Source organism: Ascaphus truei (assembly GCF_040206685.1).
Source record: "Ascaphus truei isolate aAscTru1 chromosome 12 unlocalized genomic scaffold, aAscTru1.hap1 SUPER_12_unloc_5, whole genome shotgun sequence".
In the NCBI taxonomy this organism is placed as follows: domain Eukaryota; kingdom Metazoa; phylum Chordata; class Amphibia; order Anura; family Ascaphidae; genus Ascaphus; species Ascaphus truei.
This window is the reverse complement of record NW_027453841.1, coordinates 574,802-597,466: the sequence shown is the minus strand read 5'-3', so window position 1 is coordinate 597,466 and position 22,665 is coordinate 574,802. Positions and strand designations below refer to the sequence as shown.

The window sequence follows — 22,665 nt, the reverse complement described above, 5'->3', positions numbered from 1 at the left end:
GGTTATTGTCTGCCTGACCTGGCTCTCCACTAGTCCCAGTCCTTTCCCCCGTGTAAACACATGCTCTTATTACATTATGTTATCCCCTCCCCAGGTGGTGTTTCTCATTGAGTGTTCTTGTCTGTGTTTTCACATGAGAAGAGCTCTTGAGTCACTGATCTGGGGTAGTTGGATACATATTTTAATGGTTGGATACATTTTTTTAATATTGATTACTTTCTCACTTTGTCTCAATGCTGAGCATTGTTATAGCGCATATTGTGCAGTTATAGGAAGGTGGATGGGCTGTTGACCTAATCTCGCGATATTGAGCATTTAATCATGCCTGACTGGTACAACGTCTGCGCATGCGCAGGCAGGTGAGACTTGCTTGAGCCGCATCTCGTGAGAGTTCGCCGCTCACTTCCCCTCTGGGTGCGTGTCATCTAGCTGGGGCGTGTTCAGGCTTGCGTCTCACAGTGAGACTCAGCTAGCTGTTGGTCTGCATGGCGCGTGCACAGCGTGTTCCGGTTGTGGTTGGAGATTTTAAGTGATGTCACACGCTGAATTTTGGCGCCAAAGCGGCAGACGATCTCTATAAAAGGTACCTGATCTATGTTTTAGGCACTTCTTGATAAAGTGCATTGTTGTTGCACGAAACGCGTCGAAGGTTTCACAACCCTCTGTTTTATGATCTCTTAATTTAATAAAAGATTTTTTGCCAGACCACTCTTGCCTTTTTGGCTGTGCGCTGCACGCTTCACCCCCGAGATACAGGCCCCTTTAGGGGGTGCCGGTATCCCTCTGCTCTGCTTGGTTTACAGGCCGCGATCACGTGATCGGGCCCTTTAAATCAAGCAGAGGGATACCGGCACCCCCTAAAGGGGGCTGTATCTCGGGGGGCAGGGGGTCCCCAGACCTGAAACCTGTGCGCTTCAGCTCCGGAGACCCCCTGCACATCTACACTATCAATAAAAATGTATTTCAAATGTATTTATTGTCATTTATTTATTTAGATTTATTTATTTATTTATTTTTTGGCGGCTGCTGTGCTGTGTGTGTGTATTTTTTTATTGTGGGTAGCGGGAGGGTGGGTGAATGGGGTATTAGCCCCAACGATGGTTGTTTAGGGCTTGCGGGGGGGGTAGCGGGAGGGCTTAACCCCTTCATGACCGTAGCGGTATTAACTGCTACGGTCGTGAAGGGGTTAAGTGCACCCGCAAACCCCCCCCCCCCCCGCAAGTCCTAAACTCACACCAAGGGCCAAATAACCCCCCTCACCCATCCCCACTACACACAATAAAGCGGGAACGGTGGATTAACCCCTTCATTGCCTTAGCGGCTATCCGCTATGGTAATGACGCAGCATTTCTGTATTTTTAATAATATTGAGCAGGAGCAGGGGGGGTCCCTGAGCATTAATTTCTGGCTCAGGGAACCCCCTGCTCACTGTACAATACTGTATTATTAAAATACAGAAATGATGCTTCTTTACCATAGCGCATAGCCGCTAAGGTAAAGAACGAGTGTTTATTTATACTGTATATTGTATGTGTTTTATTGATACTGTACATGTGCAGAGGGTCTCCAGAGCAGAAGCGCACAGGTTTCAGGTCTGGGGACCCCCTGCCCCCCGAGATACAGGCCCCTTTAGGGGGTGCCGGTATCCCTCTGCTCTGCTTGGTTTACAGGCCGTGATCACGTGATCGGGCCCTTTAAACCAAGCAGAGGGATACCGGCACCCCCTAAAGGGGCCTGTATCTCGGGGAGCAGGGGGTCCCCAGACCTAAAACCAACGCGATTCAGCTCCGGAGACCCCCTGCACATCTACACTATCAATAAAAATGTATTTCAAATCATTTTTAATGTGCCGATGTTTGCGCAGAGAGAGCAGCGGATCTTTCTCTGCTGCAAACACATCTCGCCCCCAGTATGTGCAGTAATTTACTGAACATGTACTGTAGAATAAATGCATAGTTTTATTTATTCGGGTTTATCACACAGTATACTGTTCGGCCGGAAAACATCAGCATACAGTACAGCACAATATTATCCATCGAAATCCCCCCATTAGCCGTTTTCTTTTCTGAGGAAAAACAAAATGAAAAGTTTTAATGTACAGTAATGGTCAGCCCCCTAAAGAAGTACCCAGTCAGCCCCACCAAAATAATACGGCAACAATACAGTACTCACCATACTATTTCCCATTCAGCTTGCGCCGGCGCCGGTCCACTGCCAGTACAGCTTTCTTCATCACCCACGTCGATAGTTAGCAGCGGGACTAGCCCACCTGTAGTCAGCAGGTGAGGCGGGAAATCGCTTAGGTACATGCAAGCTTCATCAAAACTGGCTGCGAAATCCGACTCTGTCTAAGGGTTGTCACTGACAGTGGGACCGTCATTGGAAGCCGGTGCTGGTGCTGGTGCATTGCTTGGCAGGGATTGTCGCTTCTTAGTTGGTTTTAACACGACCCTTCGCCTTTTGCCGCCTCCATGATCATAGATACGGGAAAAACCCTGTGACACACACCAATACCCTCCAACAAATTGGGGCTCAATACGGTGAAAACAGGGGTCACTACATAACCTTTTCCTTATTGCACGCTTCCACAAATGAGGAGTTGGCGAAAATTTGTAAAAGTCATAGTTTTCGATAAAATACTGATAAATTTGAACAACTGTTGCCATCTTATCCTCTGTTGCATTAATAGCGGCCCATATTAAATAAGCATAACTTCTGTCAGGTTTTTGGAACACGGGCTGCTGCACTTGGACACTCATGGTGAGTCTCTGGAGAATAGTGTACTGTAACTGAAACAGGTCTTTGTCTTTATTTAATACAGTATGTAAAGCCTAAATTGATACATTTTTGCAACTCTTCCTTCAGTCTCAAGGCCAAGGCCAAGTTACTGTACAATGGCACACTGTGGTACAGTATCTTTTTTAAACGAAACAACTGCAAGCCCACACATTACTGATTCGGCGCTTTACAAGTCATGAGTTTATGCCATCTGGTGGACACGCGAAGCATTGCAGCCTAGTAAATCCTTCTCATTATCATTTAACAGATCAGGCCCCCGTCAGCCAGGCATGAACCGTGGCTGGGAAGGCAAACACAACGAAGCATGCAAGAGGTGAGCAGCGGCGGATTCCAGGTATCTGCCAGGTACAAACTGGGCATTTGCTCGAATAAAGTGTGTTGGTGCAATACATATGAATTACCAATAAAATTCAAGTTGGAAAAAAAAAAATGTAAAATCAATGAATGTATTGATAAATTCCGGGTTAAGCCCATCTTGTTACCCCTGAAACCCTTGTGGTCCCTGGCAGCTGCATAGCACCATAAGCCATTTCCATGGGTTATAACATGTAACATTTAAAGTGTCCCCTGTTTTTCCACTTTTCATGTTCACTTTATCCCAGACTCATGACACTTTCTGTGTGCAACTCTTATGTGGGAATTTTTGGTAGAAATGCAGTGGTTTTGTTTGCAGGAGTTTGGGGGACAAATATACCTGTAGTCAACTAATTATCCCCGGTGTGCAGGCATGATTTTCTTGTATGCGGGTTGAATTACACCGTGGCTGCCCTGTATCCCCCAGACTCCAGGTTTTGAAGCTCAAATATCCCAACTCTATTTCCCTCATATATATGGGTTTTCCCAAAGTATATCATGTATTTAAATATGGTTTATCATGGTTGTGCAATTTCTGTAAATGTCTATTCAGTCAGTACAGGCTCCATACAAGTTCCGGGAAGTCTGGATAGATATCGGAGTTCAAAGAGGAGAGAGGATGTGGGGTGTTATGTGGCTAGAGCATGGTGAAGTACTGTATCTGGAGAACAGAGACCCCCTGTGGGGAGGACACTCTGATCTGCCAGAGTCAGTTGAGCCTGCAGTAGGTGGCAATGGGTTGACTGGGGGAATCCAGAGAATATCAGTGTATTTCCCATTGGTCAAATCATATGTCCCACCCATTTGGGCAAGCTGAGCTGGCTTAACTTTCCCCCTCCTCTGATGTCAGCCAAAGAATGAGCCCCTATTCCTAATAGGTAGTGGGAATAAATTCCCACACTCTGATTGGTTGTTCCTCCATGCTGAACATAGAACAGTGGAGGGTATGTAAGGAGGTAGCCGACTGAGATAGCCATACCTTCAACTGGCTTGTGTCGATGAAGCTAGGTCAGGCTTTTCAAAGTTGCTCTGTTTGAAATTGTTGAGCAACTGGCTTTGTTTTGAAGCTAGGACAGTCTGCCCTGCAGGGACTAAGTCAGATGTGAAGTCAAAGTTCTGAGAATTGAACATAGCGGTCGCGGCTAGGATCTTTAGCCGAAAAGAGGACCAGGAAGCCCAGGTGTATATCTTGGTCAGGGTAAGCCTTCCGAAGCAGGCACCTATTTGAGCCTAGATTTCACTACCCAGACCCCCAGTAAGTGTGTATGTTGTTTCTATTTTGTGTATTCATTGTGTGCATGCGGGTTTACCCGAATAAACTTCATTTTTTTTTATTACCTTGTTTTGCCTAGTGATTGATCCCGGTATAAATATGTAAAAAGTCCTGATCTCCCATGACAAGATGGAAAAAAATAACGTTCCAAAGGGATCTTTAGGGCTACCAGTCGAGCAGAGTGAATCGTTGGACATATCAATGCTTTGAAGCACAATGTGGTTCATGGCCCTTCCCGAGAATATTCCACACTAGAAGTTATTATCATCAATCCTCAGACTCTAATCACTCTGATTTTTTAGAACGAGGATACTCACAACATCCCTCACCGATCATGACCAGTCTCACGGGAGACCAGCAGTATTATCACACTACCACTGGGATCACTATCACCAGACAGGGCACAATAGTTGAATAAACAAAAGTTTATTCTGGCAAGCCAGCACACACACAAATCACACAATCACAGTATGACACTCACCAAGTGGGGCAATAATCTAGCCTCAGGCAGGTGCAGGAGCCTGCTTCGGAAGGCTTGGCATTAACGGCTTCTTCCCCGGCTTCTCTGTGCTCTTCTGCAAGCAACACTTTTAAAATAGCCCACCAGCCGTGACATCACTGTCTCCGATCCACTCTGCAAACTTGTATGCTACTGTGATCGGCTATGCTCCTTACATAGGCCTAAGTCTCCTATCTTTTTTGCTGGAGCTGAGACCACCGGCCAATCAGAGCACAGATTGTGATGGTGCAGCCAATCATAGAATGAGTGCTTGTCCGGTTGCACCAATTAGGGCAGGTGTCCGGCTTATTGACTCTGGACTGCTTCTCGGGGTGTGAGCTGCTGGCGGGTGGGAAATTAGATCTGGGCAATGGAAATCATGCCTTCGGGGCTGAGACCCAGTAAAGGATCCCCTGGCCAGCCCAATTTCTCAGTGTCTCGGGGAACAAAGGCTCTGAACCGTCGATTACCAGTTCCTGGACCTGAATTACAGCCCTTCCCCACTCACCATTTTCCAGGTACTCAGCTGCTCCCAAGCTCTGTCACGGACAGACATTTCTCTGGATGCAGCCCAGCTAAGTGAATTACTGTGTCTGCATACAGATAAATGCTAGCAACACAGAGGACAATGCTGGATTATTAACTGTGTGGGGAAAACACAAACACAGGGAAAGACAGTGATTTTTTACAATCCCGGCTCCCCAAGACAGATAGTTTTCCCCCCTTGTAGATATCACACAGTGATTATCTCTTTTCCGGAAGAGATTTACACAAAACACATTGCACAAAGGCCAAAATGACCCTGACAGATGTGGCAATTAAACATGGATTTGGGGCAGCCTGCCTGGCTTAACTTTTATTATGTTATGCTGGCTACCCCTACAGTCACAACCGGTCTAACGTGGAAAGAAATTATATCGGATAAGGACACAAATGCAGGTCAGCTAAGAGTCGGATTGTCACAAGATCACAAAGCCTCAGGTTTTACCAATGGTGAATATTTCTGATTTATATTCTCACGGACATAGAGACTAATAAGATGCAAAAATAACTGATTTGTGCCCACAAATCGGGCTGATATTTTTTTTTTAACTTGATTTGGATTTGATGAAGTTATTTCGGAACTTGCTTTGGAAAGCATTATTTGTGCCTACCGGAGTACGCTCTTCTTCGGACATGGTAGGTACACAGGTTAACACACTTACCAACAGTATGACTACAAGCATTGATAATTATGTTATTAGTCAATGAACGTCTACCAGGGGTGCTCGGCAACGGCTTCCCCAGCTGACAGGATATCTCCCCCTGGGCTGGCACCGCTCTGGCTGGGGAGGCAGCAAATGTGCATGGCCCGATCTCCGCCCCTGGATGCTGTTGCCTTTGTACTCTGCCCCTCTCCTCCGCCTCCAGACCCTGCAGTTACCATTTTCTTTTGAAATGCTGGCTGAACAAAGGGTTTCTCAGCCCTGCATGTCCAGAGATGTTAAATGCATTTATTTATTCCCTGGGCATGCAAGCTGGAAAAATACAATTACCCAGTCTCCACGACCATGAACCCTGGTTAGGCTGGTTCCACAGGGAGTTTGTAGACAATAGAGGATGGGGATGGGCAGGCCTCCAATCTCACAGGCGTCGGTCCGAAGAGCAAAGTCATTGTCTGCCCAGACAGAGGCCAGAGGGAACACAGAAGAATTCTGCTGCCAGTGCTCAAGGGCCAAAGCGTAGAATGTCTTATTCTTAGAACATAATGGCACACATCTGCAGCATATAACTATCACTCTAAACAAGCGGATTAAGCGGACCCAGTGGAGCAGGCTGGGGGGAGGGGTAAGGTGAGGTGACGCTAAGAGGCGCCGACCAACCAGAGAACAGCCAGGCTGACGCTAAGTCACCCACCATCTCCTCTGCCAATGATAATACCTGCTGTCATGCTGCTTGATCCGGTGTAGCCAAAGAGATAAAGTTGAAGCACCGTTGAGTGAATGCCTGCAGTGATGTGTGTCCTGGAATCCATGTGCAACCAGCAAAGGTACCGGAACAGCCAAACGAAGAAGCGGTGCACTGAGGTAAGTAGAGAACAACACGCAGCTCTAACAAAAAAACAACTAATTTATTGAAAAAAAGGGAACAAACATCATGAAGCTAGGAAACTCTTACGCGTTTCATCCCGCAAGGGACTTTGTCAAAGAGTGAGTGGTGAACCTGCCTGTTCTGTTTTGACTGACAGATTAAATCTGTCAGTGGTGATATTGGATACCGAGGCTTGAGCCTCATTACTCCAAGTTCTCTTGTTGAGTATATTGTCGAAAACTTTAGAAAGCTTCTTGATCTGTGTTACTTGCCACAGTTGAGTTAGTTTCACAGGGTCAGCGCTGTGATGGGTTGTGGGTAGCGGTCAAATGGGTTTGCAGAGATCGCAGCAAGCTTCTTGATCAGCGGATTTGAGTTCTGGTCCAGTTCCTTGTAGAATTTCTCATTGAGCTTCTTTAGATGTTCATCCAACATCTCAATGCCCAGCTCCCTATGAAGGTCCGCTATTCTTGTAGGAAGTGGTGCGTTGGACGCAATCCGCAGCGCCTTGTTCTGTAGTTTTTGATGAGATGATCTGAGCCGTTGGTGGCAGCCACTCCACACCGGGGAGGCGTATGTCATTGTGGGTCTATTGATCGCCTTGATCACGTTGACTTTGCTCCGGATGGGCATGGTCCTTGTCTTCAGCAGGGGGTACAGTGCTGCCAGCTTGGCTGTTGCCTTCTGTTGAGTCTTCTCAATTTGGTTTCTCCAGCTTAACTTGCTATCTAGGATTACCCCTAGGTAACAGCTGTTTTGGCTCCCATTTGATTGCCTCTCCGTTGAGGCTGATTGGCGGGTGTGTCTTGATCTTCCTTTTGGTAAACAGTGTAGCTGTGGTCTTGCTGGAGTTCAGTCCTACTTGCCAGTTGCTGTACCATGTTGATAGCATGTCTAGTGCTTTCTGGATGTTCTTAGCTACTTCTTTCTCGCTGAAGGACTGGGAGATGACTGCCACAACATCTGCGTAGTGTGCCAGTTGAGTCTTGTGGAGGTCTGCGGGGATGTCATTCATGAAGAGGTTGAACAGGAATGGTCCCAGGACTGATCCCTGCGGCACGCCTGCGCAGATGGGGCGTGAGTGGTGAACTATCTCATACACCTCTATATACCACCAGCTTGACTGTGATAGGTCAATAATAAATTGATTTAGAATGGCAACTCCTATATGCAGCTGTAGGTTAATTAATGAGACTGCCGTTCCATCTATACAAGCATAGTGGTGTGTAGAAGGGGAGAGAAGGATAACAACATACAAGTGTATACATAGTACATGTATAACAACAAATAAACAACTTATTGCAAAACTACTGTAAAATAGTATAAACAGTAGTAGCAAAAGATCATTTAAAACCAACATTCAAGCAACATAGATGAAAACAAGGAATGGATTAGAATATAAAGAAATTATATAATAAAGAAAGATAAACGACAGGTAAAAAATATATATTATATGACAATAAGCAATATTGAAAAGTATATTATAACCACTCAACATAATAAAACAATTATAATAATCATAAATAATAACCTGTCTTATATCAATATAAATGAAAGAAATAAAAATAAGAAATTGTCAAAAATGAAAACAATAATAAAGAAGATAAATATAAAAATAAATATATTAATAATAGAAATATAGCATATCATAAATATACTGATAATAAAGTATACATAATATCCCATATGGTGAGCAACAGCATATATCTAAATGACATTATAACAACACCAGAGAAGCAAAAAGCAGAAGCAAGCAAAAACTTAAACATATTTCTTTAGTTAGACTAGGAAATGTTTAAGCTCCCAATCGGTATTAATACCGTAGGGATGCAATGTATTCATGATATAGATCCAGTGCCCAGACAGAGGCACCTATCTCACCAAGAGATAGTGAGCTGGCACTGAGAACAGGAGGGAGGGAGGCGCTGTTCTCATTGTCTGGCTCATAATTCCCACCTTCCTTGCCTCAGCCTCCCTGTCACAAGTTCAGACCGGATTGGCCAACACAGATGAGCCCTCATTCTGTGATTGGCTCCCCATTCAGCATCAATGCTGGGATTGGTCGTTGCCCCGTTCTCCATGATTTTCCATTGAGAACTGCAACCTAGAAAAGCAGCGACCAATTTGAGTTCCACAAGCCTCTCCTGGGTTGGCGTGAAGATAGACTAAGCGGGGGGCTTTGAGGATGTGCCAGAGACACCTGAAGTCGAGGCTGCTTGTACGCCAAGCTGGAGATTTGAAGTTACCTTTCCACAACTTGCATCCAGCGGTGCTTGGAAACTCATGACCTACGGCAAAAGTGGAATCTGCTCTGTTAAAGTCATGTTGGTGGCGTCGGCCGAAATTAATACCCGTTTATTTGTTTATCTCTGTGTCCTCTCTGGTGCTTGATCCCACAAAAGAGTCCCGGTCTCTTGCCAGAACACATTAGAAATAAAGCATTCCATTTACATGGGATGCAAGGTGCAACCAGGCATGCAAAAAAACCCCTGTATCTCAGGGGCCTTGGAGCCAGATGAACCCAAGTGACAGGGCGTAACCTTTATTAACCGGTCTCTGGGCCTCATTCCATCACAAGCATAGCTAAGGTCTCTGTACTTAGGGAGGAGCCTAAGTAGACGCCGGCCTGTTTACACATTCAGCTACCTGTGTGGAAGCGGAAGTGGTGACGTCACCGCGCTGACACCGGAGCATCGCGAGATACACGCGGCTACCGGCAAGGACTGCCAGGGACTGGTGTTTGCTGCTGGACAGCCGGGTCGGGCGCTCCTATTGATTTTAAAACTCACTGTGTCAGTGAGTATATGTCTGTTTGTGCATTGGAGGTATTAAAAGGTTTTTAGGTATTGCGCAATCCTCTGCCCCCTTTTTTATCCCTGGTTGGAGTTGCATATACAGGAATACGGGAGTGGACACAGATGACAACACCTGGAGAAAAAGATTCTATCTGAGCCTATCCGAAGACGGCGCACCTCGTGGGGTTCGTGCTGTGCCTGAAAACGCTGGGACTTGGAAAATCACAGATTCTCTCCACTGCATGCTGTCTGCTTTGCATCTAGTAAGTAGGTACGGGTTGAAGCTGTATATGGGGGAATTCATTTGATGAAACAATACTGCGCAATGTTTTGTCCATGGTTTTTATCATACACCACAGGATAACAGTCTGCAGCAAAAAAGAAAAAAACTCCTCCCGTTTTTCTTCACAAATCTTGGGAACTGAGTCCATTTACCACTCAAACATCTGAAAGGAAGGACTCCACTCTCATCACTTATATCCTTTATTTTTATGGACATTGCTTTTTATAGTAATATTCACAAATATATTGTACACTTTGCGCCAGGTTATTTTCTAGATTTCTATATTCACTATTGCATCCAGCGGTGCTTGGAAACTCATGACCTGCGGCAAAAGTAGAATCTGCTCCGTTAAAGTCATGTTGGTGGCGTCGGCCGAAATTAATACCCGTTTATTTGTTTATCTCTGTGTCCTCTCTGGTGCTTGATCCCACAAAAGAGTCCCGGTCTCTTGACAGAACACATTAGAAATAAAGCATTCCATTTACATGGGATGCAAGGTGCAACCAGGCATGCAAAAAAAACCTGTATCTCAGGGGCCTTGGAGCCAGATGAACCCAAGTGACAGGGCGTAACCTTTATTAACCGGTCCCTGGGCCTCATTCCATCACAAGCATAGCTAAGGTCTCTGTACATGCAGGGCTGAGAAACCCTTTGTGCAGCTCGCATGTCGAGAGAACTGGCAAATTCTGTGACTGGAGGTGAAGAGCGTTGCAGGAATACAAGGGGGAGTGACCGTGGGAGAAGATCAGACCAGGGGGCAATCAACCCAAAAAGCAGAACATTTTGTCATCCATCCAAATATCCGGACGCCGAGCCCAGCATTGGACATCCTGTCAGCCAAGGAAGCCATTGTTGGGCCCCGTTGGTGGATGCTGCTCCCATTGGCCGATTCATATTTCTTTCCGCTGCCCTTTAATTTGCAATCACCCATTTCAAGCCCTGATTGGCCAGTTCAGACAAGACCATGTGTCCTGAATGGCTCCTGTGCATCATTCATGCTGTGATTGGCCGCAGCCCTGTTTGCCATGATTTGCTAGGGAAGCAAGAAATCTATGAAATGGGAACCCAATCAGTTTCAGATCTTATTCTGATCCTAACGTGGTGATAGATTAAGCTGTGCCCCCTGAGACTGTGCCAGAGACACTCAAAAATTAGATTGTAAGCTCCTCGGAGCAGGGACTCCTCTTCCTAAATGTAACGTTTGTCTGAAGCACTTATTCCCTTGACCAGTTATTTATATATTATGTGTTATTTATATGATTACCACGTGTATTACTAATGGGAATTGCTATGTACATTAATGGTGCTATACAAATAAAGACATAGGGGGTCATGCACTAAGCTCCGTTAAGTCGTTTTTAGAGCGCAAAGTGCTCTTAGAACGTGATGTTACGCTGAACACGATGCACTAAGCCACGCAAACAGGCACTTTGCGCTCTAAAACTGACTTTTCTCAGGAAATATTTCAAAGTCCAACTTTGTTTGCGTTAAATTCTGCCCTTAAGCGGGATGCACTAAGCTACGTAACCTTAGCGTACGCGAAAGTTGCGTTCAACAGAACACGTCAGCTCAAGGTAGACGCAAAAAAAGCTGGACATTGAAAAATTTCTTGCTCTACATTTTTGCATGCGCAAAACCCATACAACAGGCCGGCGGGTGTCCCCGAGAGACCCCACGGGGGTCCCCGAGAGAGATCGGGGGTCGCGCGGGTGTCCCCGGCTTACCCCGCGGGAGTCCCGGGGTACCCGCGGGCCTGCGGTACCAATGTTGTGCTTACAAAAATAGTATACATTATTTCTAACTAAATACACCCCCCTAACACATACAGTACAATAATGTGCAAAATAACTATTATTCAGATATGGATAATAGATTATTTGCCCATTATTAAATACTGCATTAGCATACATAAATAAAGTAAATAAATACAGTTATACTTACCACAACAACAGGTCTCTCTGTCCTCCGTTGAAAGAAAGCATACATAATATACATAATAAAGACATTCTAATGGCCCCTAACCCCTTAGTCACCTTAGCGTTTACTAACCGCTATAGTCATTAAGTGGTTAACCCAGCCTGCCCCGATACACACCCGGGAGGCCTAAGCACCCACCCTGAACTGACTATACCCACCCTGTACCCATTGAGTAGTATAGTGGTACATCATACCCATATAATAATAATATGGGCATGATAAGCCTCTATAGCACTCAACGGGCACCCTAATTACAATACATTAATGCACCAGATACACAATAATAAAACCTAACATCAAAAAAACATACTTCACTAAATAAAAACAGTAGCCAGCTAATCCAATGAATACAAGCAATAACAACATCAACAATGAATTAATTAAACCATTAACCAATCAAAACAATTAATTCCTAAACCAACTCAAAATGAATAGTAACACTAACCAATCAAGCCAATTAATTACTACAACATTAATGAATGTAAACATTAAAAGACAAAGAAATACATTCAAACACTATCTGAAATAACAATTAAATGCATTAGCTAACATAATACAACATTAACTACAAATGAAAACCAATCGCAAACATTTTATTAGCATTAAGCAGGAAAAAAAAAACAATGACATCCACATAAGAAACTGACATAAAAAAAACCAACAGCAATAACAAGCCACAAATGCCCCCCAAATATTGTCATAATAATGTATTAATCTGTACCTTAAAGGGGTACAGATTAATATATTATCAGTCAATGTGCCTCCCCCAAAAAATAAAAAAACACATCCAATGAAGAAACCTGTTAAAATAGACATTTACAAACATTGAATATATTACTTACCATTAGAAGCGGTGGCCCTCCGACTCCCGGGGTAACAGGAAGCTCACGTACCTTGAAGGCCTCAAACAGCATCCGATGCCATCGCCATGAAGATGCGGCTCAGGTACCCAAATCTTCATTTTTCTTTCTTTAATCACCTTCTTCTATCTTCATCTGTCACCATTTCTTGATATTCTTTTTCTTCTATCTTCATCTGTCAATCCAAAAAGAAACCATGGTAAATCCCAACCGATGTTGTCTCGTCGTCCTCTTGGGCTCAAACGAGGCGTCACGGCCTTAAATGGGGCTGTGACGTCACATTTAGCCTCAAAAGGGTTAACAGCCACCTGATTGGCTGTTAAACAAATGTTCCGACTTTATTTTTTTTTTTTTTACATGACATCACTTAAAGGAAATGATGTCAGCCAATCAGAATGGCTGTGCTTCATTTGCCTTTAAGATGATTTCACTAAATCCAAGATGGCTGGTGTCACATGGTATCACACGGCGTCCACACTCTGATTGGCTGAAATACCATGTAACGCCGGCTTTGTGACGTCATCTTAAAGGCAAATGAAGCACAGCCAATCTGATTGGCTGGCATCATTCCCTTAAAGTGACGTCATGTAACAAAAAAAAAAATTATAGTCGGAACATGGTTTTAACAGCCAATCAGGTGACTGTTAACCATTTTGAGGCTAAATGTGACATTACAAGCCGTATTTAAGGCCGTGACGCCTCATTTGAGCCGAAGAAGACGACGAGACAACAACGGTTGGGATTCACCATGGGTTTTTTTGGACTGACAGATGAAGATAGAAGATAAAGAAGATCAAGACATGGTGACAGAAGAAGATAGAAGAAGGTGATTAAAGAAAGAAAAAAGAAGATTTGGGTACCTGATCCGGATCTTCATGGCGATGGCATCGGATGCTGTTTGAGGCCTTCAAGGTACGTGAGCTTCCTGTTACCCCGGGAGTCGGAGGGGCACCGCTTCTAATGGTAAGTACTATATTGAATGTTTGTAAATGTCTATTATTACAGGTTTCTTCATTGGATGTGTTTTTTTTATTTTTGGGGGAGGCACATTGACTGATAATATATTAATCTGTACCACTTTAAGGTACAGATGATTACATTATTATGACAATATTTGGGGGGCATTTGTGGCTTGGTATTGCTGTTGGTTGTTTTAATTTCAATTTCTTATGTGGATGTGATTGTTTATTTTTTTCCTGCTTAATGCTAATAAAATGTTTGCGATTGGTGTTCGTTTGTAGTTAATGTTGTGTTATATTAGCTAATGCATTTTATGGTTATTTCAGATATTGTTTGAATTTATTTCTTTGTCTTTTAATGTTTACATTCATTAATGTTGTAGTAATTCATTGGTTTGATTGGTTAATGCTACTATTCATTTTGAGTTGGTTTAGGAATTAATTGGTTTCATTGGTTAATGGTTTAATTAATTCATTGTTCATGTTGTTTATTGCTTATATTCATTGGCTTAGCTGGCTACTGTTTTTATTTACTTTATTTAGGTATGCTAATGCAGTGTTTAATAATGGGCAAATAATCTTTTATCCATATGTGGATAATAGTTATTTTGCACATTACTGTACTGTATGGGTTTGGGCGGAGAGTCGTGTATTGATGTTTGTTAAATCTTTTTTTAATATACATGTGTTTCATAGTGTAGATGTGCAGGTGGTCTCCGGAGCTGACCCGCATTGGTTTTATGTCCGGTGACCCCCTGCTTCCTGAGATACAGGCACCTTTATGGGGTGCCGGTATCCCCTGCAGTTTCAAGCTTCCACGTCACGTGACCGGGACATTTAAATGCTGCAGGGGATACCGGCACCCCATAACGGGGCCTGTATCTCCTGAAGTAGGGGGTCCTCGGACCTGAAACCAATGCGGTTCAGCTCCGGAGACCCCCTGCTCATGTACACTATTATTAAAATGATTTTAATTAGTGTACGATCGCTTGTGTAACAGCCTTGCATGGAGATGGCATATCACCATGCAAATGTTACATGCAGCTTTTTTTTCTATCAGCTAGTGTATGGGAAGTTTAAGAATGCTAGCAGGGGGGAAAAAAGCAACACGTACGCTGTGGGTGTTTTGAGCACATACGTTAAAAAATGGGCTCAAGGCCTTAGTGAAACGCGTCCCCGGCCTCACTTTTTAACGGACATGCTATTTTTTAACATTAGAACACAAACCCATTGAGCTTAGTGCATAGCCCCCATACAATACAATGAGGCTGGAGCTTTTCAGGCTTTTCATTCTCTCCCTTCATTTACATTTCACAAAACAATCTAACAGCTGTTTAGATTACAGATATTCAAAGACATACTAAAATATGTTTTAGAAATATAAACTATATTTTAAACATGATGGAAGTTATACGATATGTAGCAAGCTGTGCAAAAAAATTCAGTATAATAAGGCAGAACTATGCTTATAGGAGATCATGTTAATATGGATATTAAGTTAAAGGTGACACTGTATGCATATATGTGTGTTTATTTCCCAGAATCCATAGCTGCAGTGGAAACATGGTATAACACAAGATAATGGTGATTTGCCAGGTTACAGACAATATACTATATACAATATTTCCTCTACAGAGGAGAGTAGAAAGGTATGCAGATTGATACATTGAATCAAACACTGAATGTTTTCAATTTAGAGAGATACCTTCCCCCTGAGATTATTATTGTAGATTGGTTGCAACATATATCACTGTTACACTAGTTTGTAAGAGTAGCTAATGATAGCAATTGTATAGGAGATAGTTACTTAGTAGGATTGGTTAGTGGAGATTGTGACACATTTGAGCACTAAGTAGTTATTTGCATAGAAAATGATCACACTAGTGTTATTAACGTGGTCGCTTGAGCACCTGTTTAGGTAAAAGTAATCACCATGTTGGTTTAGGCACATAATAATAATAATAATAATAATAATAATAATAATAATAATAATAATAATAATAATAATAATAATAATGTTATTGTTGTTATTATTATTATTATTATTATTATTATTATTATTATTATTATTATTATTATTATTATTATATGTTAGATTTAATTCACTGAGGTTGTCACAAACAACGTATTAATTTTATTTTACTTATTTCTGTGGGGAAAAAAAATATGGTCTCCAAAAAATTAGAGTATTGAATGTATTGATTCCAATGCATATGTAATGCATTTTATCTATAAATAATAAAAGAACAAAACAGCATTGGATACGTTATAGATAATATATTAATTAGAGGAGGTGAACTATTGGAAAAAAACAACTGTTTTTCTCTTCACCACTTAAAGTAATGATTGGTAGGTTCATGTGTAATGTTTGTTCATAGTAATAGTGTGACAGGTATTAAAAGTGAAGGCTTATTAAGAATGGGATATTGAGTGCAGCTTTGGGGAAAATATCTCTTCAATTTGTAGTTACAAATAACTAACTGACTTATTCAGGATACATAAGAAATCTATAGTTTAAAAAAGAATGAACAGTATGAGAAGATGCATTAATTAATAATAAAAAAAAACATATTGAAACAATGGAAATATATCCTTATCCAGATCTGCCTAAATGGTGAAATAGTTTGACAAGCATTGGAAAAAAGATGCAAAAACACAGCAACAATTAATGCATAATTAAATAGTCATCTTATATGCTAATATTGTATCTGAAAAATAAAAAACAAGTCTTGATATAGTTCAGCTTCTGTTTAAATGTATTAGATAGTGTGTATTTACATTGGTAATTTTAATATTTCATATGCAGTGATATAGTTCAATAAATAAGGAATGAGGATACGTTTAATAGATATCTTTAAATACAGGCCCCTGTTCAGTCTAGTTATATTACTCTAACATCAGATGTTCATCTTTATTTAGAAAATACACAATACATTATGGAATATTTAATTTGTGCTTAAACTATAACACATTGTGTATACACATATACAGACTTGGTATTTTAATTAAAAGCAAACTACTGTGACTGGAGCATTAGAGGGAAGCCAAAGAGCCCGGTTAGGAGCTGATCAGATCACACAGAGCAGTGACAGCGAGAAGACATTTAGGGAAGCCCCATTTATAGCGCAGCACTGCCACCGTGTGGTGCTCTGGGAACTGCAGGCATTAAGGAAACGAGCCGCGCGGTTCCGCTTCTTTGTGCCTCTGTGTTCGGGTTTATAATAATAACACAATGTGAACATTAGAAGAAGAGGAACCAAGAAAGTCCCATTGAAGCAATGATCTGGGAAAGAAAACCCCTCATATTACATTTCACCGATTAAAGATCATTTGAATACTTGGTATAAGTACATGTTCCATGTCAGAGAGCTCTGTGCTGTATCTGTGCAAACACTAATGTTATCACATTAAATCTTTTTAATTGTCCCACTTACAAGCACTAAATAAATAATAACTTTATTAGGACGATATCGGTCTGAGGCGGGATTTTTGAACATCGCAACGGCTTTCACAGAACCAATCAGAGCGAAGGGCGGGACCAAAGCAGCCAATCACAGCGACCTGCATCCATAAATACGCAGCTGCAGCGTTTTTTTTCTTTATTAGTTCCTGACCGGAGACGCGCACTGACACAGCAGCACAGGATGGCCCGGACCAAGCAGACCGCCCGGAAATCCACCGGAGGGAAGGCTCCCCGTAAGCAGCTAGCGACCAAGGCTGCCAGGAAGAGCGCACCGGCCACCGGCGGAGTGAAGAAGCCTCACCGTTACCGGCCCGGTACTGTGGCTCTCAGGGAGATCCGCCGCTACCAGAAGTCCACCGAGCTGCTCATCCGCAAGCTGCCCTTCCAGCGCCTGGTCCGGGAGATCGCCCAGGACTTCAAGACTGACCTGCGCTTCCAGAGCTCGGCTGTCATGGCTCTGCAGGAGGCCAGCGAGGCTTATCTGGTGGGGCTCTTCGAGGACACCAACCTGTGCGCTATCCACGCCAAGAGGGTCACCATCATGCCCAAGGACATCCAGCTGGCCCGCAGGATCAGAGGGGAGAGAGCTTAGGCCGGCTGCACCCTGACTTCATTTACACCCCAAAAACAAAGGCTCTTTTAAGAGCCACCACATTTTCAATGAAATTGCCTGATCAATATTAACACACGGATACTGATCTCAATATAGAGAATGAAAGAAGTGTGTTATCATTGTACCAACATATGTACTTGATGTGTGACAATTTAGATAAACGCACCTTCAATATTTGTGTATTCTTTGTCATGTGATATATAGACTTGCATGCATAGTCACCATTTCATGCTGTATATGGCTGCACGTAAAGACAAACATGTAAATGTCCCCCCTCCCATGTGCCACTGGTGATCAAACTGAAGTGTTATGGAATAGCATTTGCTTGATGCTTTCAATGTGATGTAAACACTTTTTTTAATAACATGGTGATAAATACGTTCTGATGTAAACAACACTTTTTTAATTTTATATAAATCGTGTATGTGAATATTATGTAGACACAAACAAAACCATAATGTCACCTAATATGTCAGTTTGTCTGAGAAACATTTATTCGTGAAATAGGTTAGGGACTACAAACTTACACATGCACCTTACAGTGCTCGCAGTATCTATTCATATACACTTGTGCTCTGGCAGTGTAACACAAACCCCTGCATGGGATAAGTTGGAGAAACATTCCCAGTTACACATTATGTGCACAGCTCTCTATGTGGGGTTGTGGTGGCTCTTAAAAGAGCCTTTGTGTTTGTAAGAGGCTGAAGTTGTCGGTCTCACTTCTTAGGAGCTGCCGCCCTCTTGGGCTTTGCTGCTTTGGGTTTGGCTGCCTTGGCCTTAGCTGGACTCTTAGCAGCTTTTGGCTTCGCAGCCTTTTTAGCCGCCGGGCTCTTCACAGCCTTCCTGGGCTTGGCAGCTTTAGACTTCTTTGGGCTTTTTGCTGGCTTCTTGGCGGCCGCCGGTTTCTTGACCTTTTTGGGGCTTTTCTTCACTCCCGCCGGAGCCTTTTTGGGTTTCTTGGGGGACTTGGCGGGTTTCTTTGCCACTGGCTTCTTGGGTTTCCCCGCTTCCTTTTTCTTGGCCGCCTTCTCCTTGCTCTCCAGCTGCTTCTTATTCAGCTTGAACGATCCGGAGGCTCCGCTCCCTTTCAGCTGGATCAGGGTTTCCTTGCTCACCAAGCCCTTGAGAGCCATCTTCAGGCGGCTGTTATTCTTCTCCACATCGTAGCCTCCTGCAGCCAGAGCCTTCTTCAGAGCGGACAGGGAGACCCCGCTGCGCTCCTTAGAGGCGGACACAGCTCTCACTATCAGGTCGGACACGCTGGGACCGGACTTTGCTGGGCGGCTTTTCGAGGCTCCGGCCGCTTTCTTCGGCTGCTTCTTCTTGGCGGCGCTTTCAGCTGGAGGAGGAGGAGCAGGAGCGGTCTCGGCCATTGCAGCTGCAGGTAAAATCCCCCAACACACTGACAGAAAGTTATACTGGGGGCGGGGACCTGCCGGGACTTATATAGAGAGCCTGCTGCTCTGTGATTGGTTAGTTATCGGAGTGAGCTTCTCTTTCATTGGGTATAATCACTAAGCCCCGCCCCTGACTCTCATCCTCCCGGATCACAAACACTGCTCTGACTTTGTGTTTCTGAGGCTGCAAGAAAAGGGCATTTTATCCCCTAATTATTACTCACATCCCCCCTTCTTGCATGCAATTTATAAGGAATTATATTCTCTTCACTGCTGTATCATTTTTCTGCTGGGAAAGTACAAACACAATTAGGAATAATGGGTGAAAGTTCGGCTCTGTAGCCCGGGATTTGCCAGATTTCATTCATATCTGTCTATTTCTGTCACTTTTACTTTGCTCAGACTAAATGTGCAACCTCCATCCTCATACAGTGACACTACGGACATATTATTCTACAGTATCAGTTTAAAATAATGTGCATATAAATATATAAACATGGTCTCGGGATTCACTATATATGTACAAGTAGCACAATAATTCCTGTGCAGTGTACATTGCTATTTCATGTTGTTCCATTTCCCCGGTACTAAGCTCTGTATTATTCCATTGTCAGTTATGAATATTGGTTATTAAATGGGAGATTCGAAAAGTTTTGTATTCCATCTGTTCTGCAAATGAATAGTTTATAATGATATGTATGTAACATTATGTTTTCTAAAAACAATCATAGTAACATACACATCATGTGAATGACAGTAAATATATTTTAATAATGTAATAATCAAACAACTATTTTGTTTAAGCTTTATAATACAATTGGGAAGTGTTAAAAATATGTTTATCTGTGGGTTACAAAAAAATGAGTATGTGATATTAATGGAAGATTAGGTTATTTATCACCCTGTGTGTTACATAACTATGTAATGTCACTATTAGCACTATGTATAGGAACTGACATGTTTTGTGACCATTGTCACCAGAGACCAGAACTTTTAACATCTTTACATCAGGATCACTATCACCAGAAAATAATAATAATAATAAAAATAATAGTACGTTCTTGTATAGCGCTGCTAGTTTTATGTAGCACTTTACAGGGACATTTTGCAGACACAGTCCCTGCCCCGTGGAGCTTACAATCTATTTTGTTGGAGCCAGAGACACAGGGAGATAAAATGACTTGCCCAAGGTCACAAGTAGTTGACACTAGGAGTTGAACCAGGCTTCAAACTCACTCTCAATGCCAGTGTGTTTTACTCAGTGTTTACTCACTGAGCCACTCCTTCTCCCGAATGACACACTAGTTGAATAAACAAAAGTTTATTCTGGCAAGCCAGAAAACACACAACATACATGTGACGGTTGGGGTAGCCAGCCTCACATAATAAGGTAAAGCCTGGCTTCTCTCAGCTGTGTCTCCGTAAAACTCCCACTTGCTCCGCTGACCGGGCTTTTCTGGCGCTTCTCAGCTGAGATCAGTGCTTGTGTGTGCTCTTTAACACAAAGCACTTTTTAAAAGCCTGCCAGCGCGTCTCCGATCACCTCCATAGGTTGTCTGGTTCCCTACACCGGCCTCACTCCTTACATAGCCCCTGCTGGATATCCTTAACATGGAGCAGGGGCCCTTGACCAATCACAACATGTATTGTGACGTTGCCGCCAAACACAGGATGAGCGCTCGCCCTGCTGCACAAATGGGGGAAGGGGATCAGCTTAAGTGCTCAAGACCAACCCTGCAATAGGTCCCCCCGGTCAGCCCCAAATATCCCGCTGGGAAGGCGCCACCAGGTCTGCGGGAAACAATTGGCTCTAGCCCAGTGAAAGCCGGACCCCGGACCTTATTTCTAGCCCTTTCCTGCTCACTATTTTTTTTCACCATGAGCCTTAATGGTCCCCAGGCCTGAGCCTGGGGTGGGCATGCTTTCCCCCGATGGGGAACAATGACAGCCCTTGTGCTTTCTTCTCCTCCGAGCACAAGACTGACTAAATGTGATACTGTGAGGATTCGCTGTTCTGCTGCTCCTGCCCCTTTAACCCTCACTTGCCCATTGGACTACCATAACACTCAAGAGTGGCAAACTGGGGTGGAACTTACGCACGGTGCGCGGGTTCTGTGCAGTCCCCTTCGGTCTCTGGGCATGGAGCGCGTTCTTGCTCCTCCTGTCTTGATGCGCAGCGCGCATGCGTGGTACACGGTCTTCCCTGTGGTCTGCGGTCTCCGCCCCTCTGACCCGCCCCTGTCCTGGCATCACCCCATGCAGCGCGGTTACGCCCCTCACTCCGCCTCTACCTCAGCGGGTCCTGCTTCTGGTACCCGGCCCTGTCCTGATATTGCTGTTTTGCGGCGCAGTTGCGCCCCTCTTCTATCTCCATGGGTCTCGCCTCTGGTTTCCGCCCTCATGGCGGTGCGGGTGTCGTGGCGCACAATGACAGCGCGTAACCAGGTCACCTACGGGTTTTGCGGGGGGCATGCACAAATTCTGACGCGGTAGCTATTGGCTGTGTAATAGGACACACCTGCATGATCCAGCAGCCTATCCTGTACCGCACGTCTGCTTCCTGGTTGCCTCCCATTGGTGGGAGGTCCTATAAATATGCTCTCAGAGCTCCCAGTCATTGCCGAGCATAACCTCTGTTTGTGTGACGCTGCACTCATCACCTAGTTCCTGTCTGCCTGAACCCTGCTGCCTGACCCTGCATGGATACTACTCTGTGATGCTCTCCTGCACTGACCTTGGCTTTGGCAACTACTATTCTGTGATGCTCTCCTGCACTGACCCTGGATTTGGAACCACGGCGACGCCACTCTCTCCTGCACTGACCCTTGCTTGGCTCCACGACTACTCTACGCTCTACAACCCTGACCCTGGCTACTTACCCCAACAATCCGCTGCTCTATACTCCAAGATTCACAAGTACCTCACTTACCCTGTATTCTGTTACCCTGATCCGGCCTGTACGACTGTCCTATTCTGTAGATGTGCCCTTGTTGTTGTGGTTGGCGTTCTATACAAATCCCTACCTCAGCCCCACGGTCACGCCTCGTTTGTAGTGAGCTACGGGTTACAGATACTCCCACTTGGAAGTCTCTGCAAGGGGCGGGCTCATGGACTGTGCCCATCTTGGATAGGCTTACACAGGCCATGAGTCACCACCTTACTTCCTTCACTGGGGGGTCACTGGCTCATAGATTAACCTGTTACTGCTCTGAACATAATAGGGACTTACATAATAGATACACTATGTGGGAAAGAGAGGTATTATGGGACATACCCTCTTACACTGGATAGGGGTAGTTTGGGCAGTTAACACGCAGGTGGCC

At 43.9% G+C, this 22,665-nt stretch overlaps 2 protein-coding genes across 2 annotated transcripts; one reads left to right on the top strand and one right to left on the bottom strand.

Moving 5' to 3' along the window:
• Positions 1 to 17,465: 17,465 nt before the first annotated feature.
• Positions 17,466 to 17,988, top strand: LOC142473742 (histone H3). The gene has a single exon (XM_075580778.1). The coding sequence runs from the start codon at positions 17,514 to 17,516 to the stop codon at positions 17,922 to 17,924; it is 411 nt and encodes a 136-aa protein (XP_075436893.1). The 5' UTR covers positions 17,466 to 17,513; the 3' UTR covers positions 17,925 to 17,988.
• Positions 17,989 to 18,410: 422 nt separating this feature from the next.
• LOC142473741 (histone H1-like) lies at positions 18,411 to 19,353 on the bottom strand. Its single transcript, XM_075580777.1, has one exon. It carries the CDS (start codon positions 19,316 to 19,318, stop codon positions 18,662 to 18,664), a length of 657 nt encoding a protein of 218 aa, XP_075436892.1. The 5' UTR covers positions 19,319 to 19,353; the 3' UTR covers positions 18,411 to 18,661.
• Between the last annotated feature and the right edge of the window lie 3,312 nt (positions 19,354 to 22,665).

Excerpts from the sequence above, each read along its gene's own strand:
- LOC142473742 (XM_075580778.1), top strand. The coding sequence starts at position 17,514 with ATGGCCCGGACCAAGCAGACCGCCCGGAAATCCACCGGAGGGAAGGCT.
- LOC142473741 (XM_075580777.1), bottom strand. The coding sequence starts at position 19,318 with ATGGCCGAGACCGCTCCTGCTCCTCCTCCTCCAGCTGAAAGCGCCGCC.